Below are 14,121 nucleotides of genomic sequence, written 5' to 3'. Positions count from 1 at the left end.
AAGCTGACACATTTTGTCCAGTTGGTTAAACTAAGTTGGTAAACACAGGTTTTCTATGCCTTGTATCTTTGTCATGGTGCAATGCAGCTTTTACTTACCCATAAGGAAGTATCTAGACAGTCATCATTACATCATTCAACCACTCCAGAATAATTCCCGTTTTTGACAGTCAAATTTTCAGAGCATTAAAAGGAATAATTTTAATCAGGGCAGAATAATTGGGGCAGAGATCAAGTTGTAAATCTTTGGATTATTGACTTGCATAAAAAGAAGTGGACCTCACCATCTTATTGCCATAAAGACAAGATACTGCTTTGGGAAACCAGGTTGTTTGGACATCAACAGAAAAATGAAATCATTGTGGGTAGGTGGAGTCTCATTAAACAATCTTAAAAAAGAATCAAGTTTTAGAGCTGGATCTCAAAGGTTATTTTGTAGGATATTTATGAGTTTTCCAATAAATTAATTATGTATCTCACAAGCCACATCTAAGTGTCAGCACTGAGATTTTCATCTGCTACTAGACCAGCTGTTCCAAATGAAGGCTTATAACACATATAATGCCATGAGTAAAATGAGATAAATTGCAGTATATTTTTTCCTTTAATCAATGCAGACTCACTCCCAACTCTTTCGTAACTCTATATTTATGTCCTTGAAAAACTCTTTAATTTTCATGGGCACCATGAAGTTGCTCAAAGAGTCCAAGGACAATCACACACTCAAGTTCATCAAGAAGAGGATGGGCACTGAGGGTGGGCACAGAGGGTGGGCATCTGGGCCAAGAGAACAAGGGAGAAACTGAGCAAGGTGCAGGCAGCCATGAGGAAGGGGGCAGCCAAGAAGGATTGATGAACTCTCCCCACAAAAAAGATCATTCCTACAAAAAAAAACCAAACAAACAAAACTAAACAACTAAACTAAATTAAACAAACCTGAGGCTGGGAATATAGCTTAGCGGTAGACCCTACGCTTAGTGTGAGTGAGGCCCTAAGTTGAATTCTCAGAGTCACAGAAAAGGAAAATAAATAATAAATAAATAAATAAATAAATAAATAAATAAATAAATAGCAGCTAGCTTGTATTCACAAGAGGAGTCTTTATTTCTGGTGTTGGGGGTGACCCCAGGGATTTCTGTAAAGTAAGCACGTGTTCTACCACTGAACTACAGTTCCAGTCTTATAAGGATTTTGAACAGGTGTTTTAAATGCTTAAATGTTTACATGACTTCCAAACTGAAAAGACACTTAGTAATAAACTGCTGGTGAAAAACAGCTGGTATACAGATCTAGCAGCTCCCCCTCCTCTGACATTTCCTTCCCCTCAGCCCACCCCCCAAGGAAACAATGACAAAAACAGTTCTGCTGTGGGGTATGTGCCAGTTTCTATGGCTTAGTAAAACTTACCACTAACAACTAACGTTTGTTTTTATTGAAGGTTTTCCATCAAAGGAATATTTACTCTGGGGTCTCTAACTCCTCACACATACAAGTCATGTTGTGTTGTACGAGTGCACATGCACTGATTCCTGGGCTTAGTATATAAAGGGGCCTGAGATGAACCATTTATCTCCCAAGACAGGATGTAGGGCAAAGTCTTCAGAGTGATGGCATCAGTAGAAAGAGAGAATGTGACCTCGGGTAACTCTGACTTGTTTTTAGAAGACGCTGGATTATAAATTCTTTAAAAATCAGTTTTCACAACAGAGATTCCAGCGCACATAATGGGTCCTTTGAAGGGATCAAAGCCATGGTGACCTCCACTGTAAAAACCATGTAGAGTCCAGCATTTGTCACAAAGTGGATGCATCCAGCTTGAGTGCCCACAGGGCACTAATCCATGAGATGGTCAGCATCTAGTCCTTCAGCTCTGTCTCTGTCACCACATGAGAAGTCACAAGTCTATGAGGCTTTCTTTAGCATTATTGCAATCTGGGAAAATTTTAGTCTCTGTGCAATATCCAGTGAGCTCTCACCTTGCTGCAGAAGAAAAAAAAATCATTTATTCCAGGAACGACCAATGTCAGTGAGGAGTAGGCAATACTTTAGACAGATTGCTGACTCTCAGATTTTTCTGGAGGCTTTATAAAGCCTTCTGTCCTAAATAAAATAAAATAAAATAAAATAAAATAACCTTTAAAACAATGCTTAAAAATAAGAAAGACTGGAAAGCGATCGTGAGGCCTACCTGGGCAAGTGAGGGAGAGAGACCCATGTAAAAAATGCAAAAGGGGGTTGAGCTACAGCCCTGACTCTAGAGGACTTGCCCAGCATATTGAACATGCTGTATTTAATCCCAAATCTGAAAAATATAAATATTTTTAAAATTCAAAAATAAAAGAAGTGAGATCCTTCCTTAATAAGAAAAATTAATTTTATCATGATTCATATGAGAGGCAATGAACTTACTTCAAAAAAAAAAAAAGATCAGATAAGAAAATCCTGCTAGTGGGAGGGCCAGCAATCCCAGTCTCTTACCTTGTTCTTTATCATGGGGTCTGCACGGGCTTCCAGAAGCAGGGGGATGAGCGTCTGGTTTTTCATCTGGCAAGCATAGTGCAGGGCAGTGTAGCCATACTGAAACACAGAGGACCAACCTTGTAGCTCCTCAGCCAGCTGTGCACAGACCTTAGCAACCGTTCACACTTCATAGTAATAACTAACCAAAGCCAATCTGCAAGCCACGTATGGGTGGCTGTATGTCCTGTACTGTGCATATTTTCTTCTTTTCCTCACTCTATTTGTGAAAATTCCGGTAACTCATTGGTATCTTCCCCTTTCACATTTTCCATTCTAAACTAAAATGTGCAACTTATAAAAAGATACTAGACTTCTCATCATTTAAGCCCAAACCAAATACAACATTAAATAATGTAATCAGTAGAAACAAGAAGGAGGTAGTCATTTATTACAGAACAATGGGAATACCCACATAATAAACCAGGCATTAAAAATAGAAATGCAATTCTTTTGAAATCAAATTTCAACTTGCCCTTTTTGCTAAAATATTGGAAACCTAAAATTTTACCAACAAATATGAGAAAATAAAAAACAGAATAATAAAATATCAGCCTACCCAGAAAGCATTAGCAAAGAAATAAACCTGGAGTGTAGGGTAAAAAAGTAAAAAATAAAACCTTCCGCTTTCTTATGGGGAAGAGGACAGTGGTGGTGATTCAGTTACCAAGGCTCCTACCATCACTGGGGTATTTCTCTGAACTTTGACCTTATCTACCTTCCATTTATAAAAGAGACCCCCCCTCTCTCTCTTTTAGTGCTTAGGGTTATGACTACAGCAGTTATTGACATCCAGTGAGCATTAACTATATTCTAATCACTCCTCTGAGGACTTTGCAGAAAAGTCCTATAAGGTCAGTACTAATTTCCAATTTACAACCAGGCACTTTGGGCAGGTCTGTAATCCCAGATACTCAGAGGGCTGAAGCTGAGGGGTCACAAGGACAGGGCCAGGCTGAGTAACTTAAGGTTGCTTTAAGAAATAAAAAATAATAATAATAAAATAAAAACAAAAGAGTATAGGCATAGCTCAGTAGTATTTACCTAGCATGTATGATGCTTTGAGTTCAGTCTTTAGCACAATTTGTTTTAATTTCCATTTGATGGATGAGAAAATTGAGTCATATAGGTTTATAATGTTTCAAGTTCACTTAAGTAGAAAGAAACAAGATTAAATGTACACACAGGCATTCTAACTAATCCCAGCTGCCAAACTACTAAGGATAGTATTTTGATATCATTATCCCTAATTTATCACTACAGACAAATGCAAATTCTTCCGAATTTTTCATATATTCAACAAATACTTTAATTCTCATGAGTTTAGTAAAAGAATTTCTGTAACTCCAAAGTTACCAGATAGCAATAAGAAAAATGAGAGGAAAACTATACTCAAAACATCTAGAAAAACAAAGCATTCATCTTTGTCACCAAGTATACTTCCCAGGTATATCATGTGAATATTACTTCAGAATGCGAACTTACGCAGTCGGTAGCGTTAACTTCAACGCCAGCATTAAGGAGCATCCGGACAAGAGTCTCATTCTGCTTCGTCTTTGATACCTGTTACAAACAACACATACAAGAAATCATCTCGCAAACATTTTGCACATCTTGTTTAGGACTGCTCCAATCGGCTGGTGGAATTCATACTGGAACTTGTGTTCATGGGAATTACTATTGTCCTTCATCTGGTAGCTACATAAAGAGGTAGCCCAGCCAGTTAACATGGGGAAGGGAGCCACTGTTCCAGTTATCTCTCAGAGGAAAAACTGGTCACAATGGGACCCGAATGGGGAAAAGGTGAAAAAAAAATCATGTAGAACAGTCACCTTATTTTAAGAAAACAAAAAAGCATACAAAATAACCAAGTTCAACCTTCAACTTAATAAGATTCCTGCATTGCTTTACTAATTTATTCAAGAAAATTATCCTACAATTGTGATTCAGTTTCTTAGACCAGAATCTCCAAAACAGCTTTGTGTTCATCAGCATCCAGGGGCAGGGGGGTTATGCTTTTCACTCCAAATCACCCGTGGAGTGAATGTTTAAAATTCAGAAACTTAAAGAGTTATGGTAAGAGACAAAATTCTCAGCCAGTGATTCTGAGACTCACATGTGGCTGGGCAATGGAGGGGAACTTCAGTTCCCGGTGTGATCAGCAGCTTGCCAGCACCGTGTATTTACTCTAGAATGCACCATGGTCCTAATCTACCATGGCAACTGCTAGGTTGGGTAAAGTAAATGCATTTCTACCTAAAACAATTTCATTTAATCATGAGTTGTTGAAATAGGACTCTACTATATGTCAAGAAACAGCTGCACTAAACAAGGCCTATTTTCTTGCCATTTCTTTACATCACACAGTTATGAGGTCCTTGAGTCACTCTAAAATTCTGCCACACATCTGGCCTTTGCCCTAACAACAGTACTACTCACCATGAGAAAATATCCAATTAGCAAGACAGGCATTAAAAGGATAATGAGTAGATAATCAAAGAAGGTAAATCTCTTCTTCACAGCGTAGTGCAAGCAGGTTCTCTCCTTCTGCAATTAAGGAAAGTATTCGTTAGTTCAAATCCTGTAGTTTCTTTTTTTTTTTTTTATTTCTAAGGCACTCACTATCACACAGTACAGAGTTGATTATGACATTATGCCATATTCTCTTAGGCCTCTTCCATAAGCATATGTAGAATTTTTAAATGTAAGACTATACTACATATTCAAAATCATATACTCCATACACATATTCAGGCTAGATACCTTCTTTATGATATACATCTGTTTAATTAATTCAGCATTTTGTTTACCAGAATATTGAATTTGCAGACTGTGAAGGAAACACTGAGAAAGGCCCAAAAATAAACAACAGAGATGGATACACATACAAACCTTCATAGGATGGCTGCATATGCTTTAGTTTTTTTAGATAAAAATATAATATAATGAGATATAAACACAGGAATAAAGTTAGTTTGAGAAGGCACATAGGCATAGACTATCTTGATTAACGATGATGGAAATTTATCCATCTATGTTTTGTTGTGGGAAGTTTTAATGACTTGGTGATTCTCCCATGTTTCCTAGAACACAGACAAACAACTCAATTCCTTAACCATGTCAGTAGTCATTGATGGTAATGTGTGGCATGAGGTGTGTGCACCTTCAGGACCTAACACTTGGAGGAAGCCAGAAGCATGCACAAATAAGTATGAGACCTACAGGCCACTGTGCTAACTGGAATACCAACCAAGTTAGTTGAGAGGGAGCCCTGGGTGAAAGCACTGCTCTCAAGGAACCTGTCTTCTCTGTAAAGACGTTGGAAAACAGTCAAGAGTATAATGGTAGACTTTAAAATTACATTGCTGAGCAGCACAGACTTCGTTAATAACATTATATTCTATTGGATTTGTCTTATTAAATAAACATATGTAGGACTTGAATATTTAGACTTTTCAATATTATAATGTATATTCAAAAGTGGGTGTGGGTGTCATCAGTTTACACACTCATATTTAGAATATATACATCTCCCATTGCATCAAAATGTTTATGAATGGGTTTTTAATGGCTGTTTTTTTTCATTGAATGAAACTCTTCTAACTCCTTAGACACATCTACCAAGTACACTTTTCAAGCTGTTAAACCTTAACTTCTACAAATATTATTTAAGTACCCTTATTCACAAAGCCTTGTCAGCAATTCTAAATTTGTACTTTGCATAAATTTCTATAAATTGACTACCTGACCTAAAAGATGCAGTTTTACAGGATGCTACTAAATTATACTACAGTGAGGTGATAATTTAAACTTCCTTCCCAGTCAACATTTGACTTTTCTTGTTAATTCTAGCCTGTTATAAGACAAAAACATTACAGTATGCTGTGTTTTAACTTTATTTCAACTTGCTTCCCATTGAGCCAATGTTTTGATATATATTTCTGAGTTAATAGTAGGGCTTGTCATCTAATACTTATCAAGTAATTCCTTTTGTTAATTTTATTTTTTTAATTTTTTATTAGATATATTCTTTATTTAGATTTCAAATGTTATCCCCTTTTCTGGTCCCCCCCCCCCGAAAAAAATCCCCTAACTGCCAGTGCATGACAAATACAGAGGAGGACACTCTCATCCAACCAGTGAACTGAGCACGGGGTCCCCAGTGGAGGAGTTAGAGAAAGGGCCCAAGGAGCTGAAGTGGTTTTCAGAACCATAGGAAAAACAACAATTTGAACCACCCAGTACTCCCAGAGCTCCCAGGGACTGAACCACGAACCAAAGAGTACACATGGAGGGACCCATGGCTCCAAATGCATATGCAGCAGAGGATGGCCTTATTGGAAATCAAAGGGAAGAGAGAGGCCATTGGTCCTGAAAAGGCCAGATACCCCAGTGTAGGAGAATGTCAGGAGAGGGAAGCAGGAGTGGGTGGATTGGTGAGCAGTCTTAACTTTCTTTATTGCTCATTTTATTTGTTTACATTTCAAATGATCTCCTCCTTCCTGGTTACCCTCCACAGTCCCTCCATCCCATCCCTCCTCTATACCCTCTATTTTGCCTATGAAGGTGCTCCACCACCCATTCACCCACTCCTACCTCACTGCTGTAACATCCCCTACACTGAGGTATCAAACCTCCACAGGACGAAGGGCCTCCCCTCCCATTGATATCAGATAAGGCCATCCTCTGCTACATATGCAGCTGGAGCCATGAGTCCCTCCATGAGTATTCTTTGGTTGGTGGTTTAGTCCCTGGGAGCTCTGGGAGGGAGAGGGGGTCCCGGTGGTTGATGTTGTTCTTCCTACGGGGTTGTAATCCCCTTCAGTTTCTTTAGTCCTTCCACTAGCTCTTCCATTGGGGTCCCTAGGCTCAGTTCAATGGTTGGCTGTGAGTATCTGCATCTGTGTTGGTCAGGTGCTAGTAGAACCTCTCAGGGAACAGCCATACCAGACTCCTGTCATCAAGCACTTCTTAGTGTCAACAATAGTGTTGGGGGTTGGTACCTACAGATAAGATGGATCTCTAGGTGGGGCCATCTCTAGATAACATTTCCTTCAGTCTCTGTCCCATTTTTTTTCCCTGTCTTTCCTTTGGACAGGAACATATCTGGGTTATCAATGTTGAGATCTGTAGGTAGCCCCATCCCTCAACTAGGGCAATGCCTATCAAGCAATACTTAAATATATTTTAAAATATAAAAAACTGTCTCCCATTATAATATGCAACAAATATCTGTAAAAAGTAAAATTAAGCATCAAGACACCATTAAAAATATACTGAAAGCCAAAATGCAACCCCTACAATGCCACTAGTAAGCCCACTGCTAGTGTACAGTGCATAAATAAGGCCCTTTCCATGATTTTAATCCCATTTAGAGCATCCTTCTAGGATGGTTGAGGTTCATCTCTGCAAAGTGAAACCCAGGAGCAGTCAAATATCTCCCTTCCTTGGCCACCCACAGCATGCTTCCAGAGCCTGCAGGCCTCTGATTTCTGACAGAGATGCTTACCAAACCCACCTCCTCAAATGTGGCCCAGGAAGGTCCTACCACTCTATTGAGCTGTTTCTGTTAAATTCAACTCAAATATGACTTGTGTGTGAACTCATCCAGGCTGTGAGTTTGGCTCAGTGGCAGAACATTTTGCTAGCTTGTGCAAAACCCTGGGTTTCATACTGAAGTGCTGGGGTCTTTGGAAGACACCCAAGTAAACACTAAGTACAAGCAAGAAAATCTGAAAGTGGTTTTCTTAAAAATAAAATTTTTATTTTTATTTTATGTGTTTTGTCTGGATGCATGTTGGATGCCCATGGAGGCCAGAAGAGGGTGCCAGATCCCCATGGAGTTAAGGATGTCTGAGTCATGTGGAACTGAACCTTGAACCTCTCTGGCAGATCTCCCCAGCCCTGATTAACCTTTCCATAATACACTGTTGCTCATAGTTTTCTGGTATTTAACTGACTAAAAAGGCAAGAGTCCCTACTCAGTTTTTCTCATTGAAAGCATGTGAGTAGATACATAACATTTGTAAAAACTTCAAAAGTTATTTGGGGTATTAGTACAGTTTAAATATTGCTTCTACTACAATACAAATAGAAGATCAGAAAGGTCACTACAGAAATGTTCAAAAAGACACATTCATGCTGTTCTCTCGGTTCTGAAGCCACCAGGACAAATGCTAGTGCCTCCTTAAACCCATCCTTTATGTATCTGTGTACCTACCTCTGGCTCACCAACTTCTTTGTCTCCAGGAGTTTTTTTTTTTTTTTTTTTTTTTTTTTTTTTAATTACATCCTTAGGATCACCAATCACACTACTGGTTCTTCTGAAGACCAAGAGATTACAATAGGAAGACTCAGTATCTGAACACTGGAGAATGCACCAGGGAACTCTGGATAACAGCTATCAAAATAGGTGAGTAGGGAAAAAAAAAAAAAGAAAGAAAAAAAAAAAACTCTCTTGTTTCAACAAAAAAGTAAAATAGAAGTGCTATAAGCAGAATGGAAGTCCAGAGTCTACCCCACAAAGAGAGATTGGCACAATGCTTTCATGTCAACAAGAAGCAATAAAACAGATCATTGCTGGACCAGAGCCATAGCGTAAGACAGAGACGTGTAGAAAATCTATACTGTACTTTCAGTTGTAGACAGTTTAAAGATGTGGGTGGGAGAGAAGAAAGAGACAAAAGGATACATCAGCAAATGTAGAGGGCGAGGTGCTAGAGGAACCATCTCTCTAAGCACCCAGCAACAGCAAGAGGCCATTTTAGAAAGACTTGTGATGTGTCAAGTTGGTAGCCATAGACTCTTCATAAACTATACTCTAGGGAAGTGCAAGTGTCACAGAACTATTCACTGATACCTGGCCAGCCGAACCTGAACCTCTAGCTTGCTAGGAAGAAAGAGCATCAAAATGGTACAGCATTCAGCAAGGCAGGATTAGAACCAAAGTCTGAGGGGAACAGAGACCTGGCTTCCAAGAACACATCAGGCATTAGGAAGAACCTGGGGCTGGGGGGCATGGAGAAAGCGCTCACAAGGGCGCCCATGAAGGACCTTCCACTCATGGTACTAGCTCCTTCAAAACCACACTTAGGGGTGTGACTTGACTTAAAAGCCCAATAAAAAGCACAAAGAGTCCAGGGTGAAACAATAAGCAGGCGTATGACCACACCCAGAACCCACACCCTCAACCCACACCCTCCCCCCCTCTTTCACTTTTATTACTTTTTCATTTGACATCCAGTGTCAGTTTAGCTGGATAAGTAGACCTGCTCTTTCCTATTTTCATTCCCTCTTCATCTCCCCTCCTCCCCTCCACCCTTTCTCCACTTTTCTTTCCTCCTCCCTTCTCTTCCTTCTGTTCCTTTCCCTGTCTTTTAATTTTGAAAATCAGTTCTCTTTCAGTTTCCTTCTGATTGGTTTTACCAAAGAGCACAGTCTGGCCCAATGGGGCCTCCCTGCCTCAGTCTTCTGAGAGCTGATATTATTCTAAGTTACCTAAGAGGATCCCCTTGTCCTCTCTCTTTTCCTCTTATCATTACCCAGAGCATCCTCATCCATCCAACCCTTGTCTCTGTTATTGCACCCTTCCATTTACTGTAACTTCTCCCTTTCCCCATCATCCCAATACCAATCACTAGGCCTACTGTATTGTTATTTTCTTTCCTGTCTACACGCACACTAAGGAGCATGTACTGGCTGATTTTGTGTGTCCCCTTGACACAGGCTGGAGTTATCACAGAGAAAAGAGCTTCAGTTGAGGAAATGCCTCCATGAGACCCAGTTGTAAGGAATTTTCTCAATTAGCTATGGGTGGGAGGGGCTTGTGGGTGCTGCCTTCCCTGGGCTGGGTTCTATAAGAAAGCAAGCTGAGCAAGCAGGGGAAGCAAGTCAGTAAGGAAAATCCTCCATGGCCTCTGCATCAGCTCCTGCTTCCTGATCTGCTTGAGTTCTAGTCCTGACCTTTGGTGATGAACAGCAATGTGGAAGTGTAAGCTGAATAAACCCTCTCCTCCCCAACTTGCTTCTTGGTCATGATGTTTTGTGCAGGAATAGAAACCCCAACTAAGACAGAGCATCTTGGTCCACACGATATTGTTCATGTTCCTTTACTTCCTGAAATTATTAGAGCTCAAGAAGTAAACATTTTTTAACTGTTACTGTATTTCAATAATGGGGCTATTAGAGATTCTCAGCCTTTTGGCTAAGACCAAGCATAATACTGAGCCTACTGAAGTGGCTCTTGCTTGTAGGCAATATCCTGCCTGAAACATAGGGCCTACCTACTGAGATAAGGCATAGTCTAGTCTAGGAAAACAGCAACTCAGTCTATGACAATGTACATAGACTCTTGAACACTGCAAGCACTTCAAGTATTAAGAGTAAGGATGAATCTTTTAAAAATCCACCTGGCAACCTAACTCAGTATATGAAAGTCTCAATTCAAAAACACAGGAAACATGGAGAACCAAAACAAGATGTTGTTCAAAAGCTTCTAATCCCATAGTAATTCTATGAGAATGAAGTAGATGAAATCTTAGACAAAGGGAGAAATGACTCAGTGTCCTCCAGTCTCCACACCTGATCCTGACACATAGGTCCCTATATACACATTCCACATATGCACACAAGTTATATTATTATTTTAATGAATGGGATAAAAAAGGACAATAGAAAGAACTGATAAAACAAGAATTAATATTTTGAAAAAATAAACAATTTTGAAAAACCCTAAGCTCTCAGTGATAAACTATAACATAGAACAAATAAATCCTTTCCTCCCCAAGTTCTTTTTGTCAGTGTTTATCACAGCAACAGAAAGCATACTAAAATAGGAAATACTACAGTAGATGCCAGTGAAATGTGGAAAATCATCAGGATATAAGCAATTGTATTCTACTTAACTGGAAAAATCTAAAAGAAATATATGAATTTCTATTTGCATACCAAAATTAAACCAAGATGAAATAAATGATTGATTTATAATAAGCAATGAGCTTGAAGCAGTAATAAAAAAACCAAATCTCTAGACCAAAGACTTTATCAAATGGATACACTTCTGAATTCTATCAAACTTTAAGAAGAACAAAAGCCAAAATGCTTTTCAAATTAGTCCCTAAAATACAAAGGAAACACTAAGATATTTTTAAAGAAACAATCATTACAATGGTAATTAGACCAGATAATAATGCAAGAAAAAGATAATTGTAGATCAATCTTGCCAATGAACATAGATACAGAAGTCCTTAATGAAATACTTGGAACACCAACACAACAACACAAGAAGACATCCACCATGATCAACTTGTAACTTCTGAGATGGATCAATATACAAAATTAATAAATCAGACTAAAATCAGGAATCACATGAGTACCTCAATGGATCAAGGAAAGACTTTTGGCAAAATCCAGGATATCTGCATAGCAAAAACTTCGAACAGAACTATAAACAGAAAGACTACATCTCAACACAAAGTTTTGTGGTTTTTCAAGCCACAAAATTATGCCCAACATTATCCTAAACTGAAACCAGATGTAGGACAAGGGTGTGTCCACTCTGTCCACTCTTATTCTGCAATGACTGAAATCTTGGGTAGAGCAATAAAACAAAAGAGGCAATAAAAGGAATCTAGACAGAAAAGAAACAAGTCAAAGTATCTTATTTGCTAATGATATGATTCCATTATGTAAGACTCCAACATAAAACTCTCATATATGATAAAAATCATTCATTTCAGCAACATAGTACTAATAGACTGTTTTAGGCACAAAGGAAAATGAAATCACATCATTCATAGGAAAATGGGTGCAACTGGAGATAGTCAGTGGAAGTGAACTGTCAGTCACAGAGAAATATCTTATTTTCTCTTCTTTATTGGTAATTTTTTATTAAGACACATACAATCATATATAAATACTTGAGTTGGAATTAGAAGTAAAACTGTCTTGGGGAACAAAGGAGACTAATAAGAGAGGAGAAAATGAGGCCGAAGAAGGTGAGGAGGTTTATGGGGTATACAAGGAGTATGTAAGCAGGTATATGGGATATATAAGGAGAAGGTAAGGAGGTGTATGGAGATATATAATAAGATAAGAAGGCATATAAAGGTATATAAAGAGAAGGTAAGGAGGTATATGGAGATATATAAGGAGAAGGTATGAAGGCATATGGAGGTATATAAGGGGAAGGTAAGGAGGTATATGGGGTATATAAGGAGAAGATAAGGAGATACATGGAGGTATATAAGAAGATGGTAAAGAGGTATATGGGGTATATAAAGAGAAGGTAAGGAGGTATATGGGATATACAAGGAGATGGTAAAGAGGTATATGGGATATACAAAGAGAAGGTAAGGAGGTATATGGAGTATACAAGGAGATAGTAAAGAGATAAATGGAGGTATATAAGAAGATGGTAAGAAGGTATATGAGGTATATAAGGAGAAAGTAAAGAGGAATATGGGGTATACAAGGAATAGATAAGGAGGCATATGCAATATATAAGGAGAAGGTAAGGGAGGTATATGGGGTATATAAAGAGAAGGTAAGGAGGTATATGGGGTATATAAGAAGGTGTATGGAGGCCGGGCGGTGGTGGCGCATGCCTGTAATCCCAGCACTCTGAGAGGCAGAGGCAGGCGGATCTCTGAGTTCAAGGCCAGCCTGGTCTACAGAGTCAGTTCCAGGACAGCCAGGGCTATACAGAGAAACCCTATCTCGAAAAAAAAACAAATCCAAAAGCCAAAAAAAAGGTGTATGGAGGTATATAAGAAGGTATGAAGGCATATGGAAGTATATAAGAAGTTAAGGAGGTATATGAAGGTATATAAGGAGATGGTACGAAGGCATATGGAGGTATATAAGGAGAAGGTATGGAAGTACATGGAGATATATAAGAAGATGGTAAGGAGGTATATGGGTATGTAAGGAGTTGGTAAGGAAGTATATGGGGTTTATAAGGAGAAGGTAAGGAAGTAAGGGAGAATATGTTCAAGGTATACAACAGACTGGGGTGAAAATGCTCTCATGTAAACCAGCACCACGTACATGAACACACATCAGAGAAAAACATTATTAAAAAATGCAACTCTATGTCAAAACGACAGGTAAAAATCTTAATAATGGCAAGCACCATGTTTTCTTTTCCCCCATCATTTCTGTAATACTGAAGAGAGAAAGAAGACAGGTTGGAGAGAGCAGAACAGAGAAAGGAGAAGCTGCCTACAGCCAACAGAGTAGACTGTCCTCTTCTCAGAGGCACAATGATGTCACCACCAAGCATCCCTGCTGGTTGAAATGCTATTTTTATGCTTTTAGTCTAGCAAAATGCCCTTGAGTTATGTAAGGCAAAGCAGGCAAAAAAGAATTGTCTCTATAAGAGCTGCAAGGAGGAAATGGCATCAGTTCCAGCAATTTAAGGAGAAGCTTCTCAGTTACGCTGACTCCCTCTGTTTGGGGTTTGTGTGGGGTCTATCCCCCAGACCTCCTTACAGTCTCCCACTTCTCATCTCCACGTAGTCATTCCACAGCCTCCCTTCGTTCTGTTTGTTGGGTTACTTTGCTTTATTTATTTGTTCATTCGTTTGTCTGTTTCTTTAACTTATGT

General features: G+C 38.9%; 1 protein-coding gene across 1 annotated transcript in view; it reads right to left on the bottom strand.

Annotated features, from left to right (window-relative positions):
• Window positions 1-1,901: 1,901 nt before the first annotated feature.
• Ankrd22 (ankyrin repeat domain 22) overlaps window positions 1,902-14,121 on the bottom strand; it is a 34,008-nt gene continuing 21,788 nt past the window's right edge. The window contains exons 3-6 of the mRNA XM_052183580.1: window positions 4,956-5,063; window positions 4,002-4,079; window positions 2,478-2,576; window positions 1,902-1,979 (exon numbers count right to left, since the gene is read on the bottom strand). Of these exons, the coding sequence (XP_052039540.1) occupies window positions 1,902-1,979; window positions 2,478-2,576; window positions 4,002-4,079; window positions 4,956-5,063 (363 nt within the window). The remainder of the gene's footprint in view (window positions 1,980-2,477; window positions 2,577-4,001; window positions 4,080-4,955; window positions 5,064-14,121) is intronic.

The sequence above is a fragment of the Apodemus sylvaticus genome, chromosome 1 (assembly GCF_947179515.1).
Source record: "Apodemus sylvaticus chromosome 1, mApoSyl1.1, whole genome shotgun sequence".
In the NCBI taxonomy this organism is placed as follows: domain Eukaryota; kingdom Metazoa; phylum Chordata; class Mammalia; order Rodentia; family Muridae; genus Apodemus; species Apodemus sylvaticus.
Note: the sequence above shows the minus strand (reverse complement) of the source record. Positions and strands in the feature narration are given on the sequence as shown.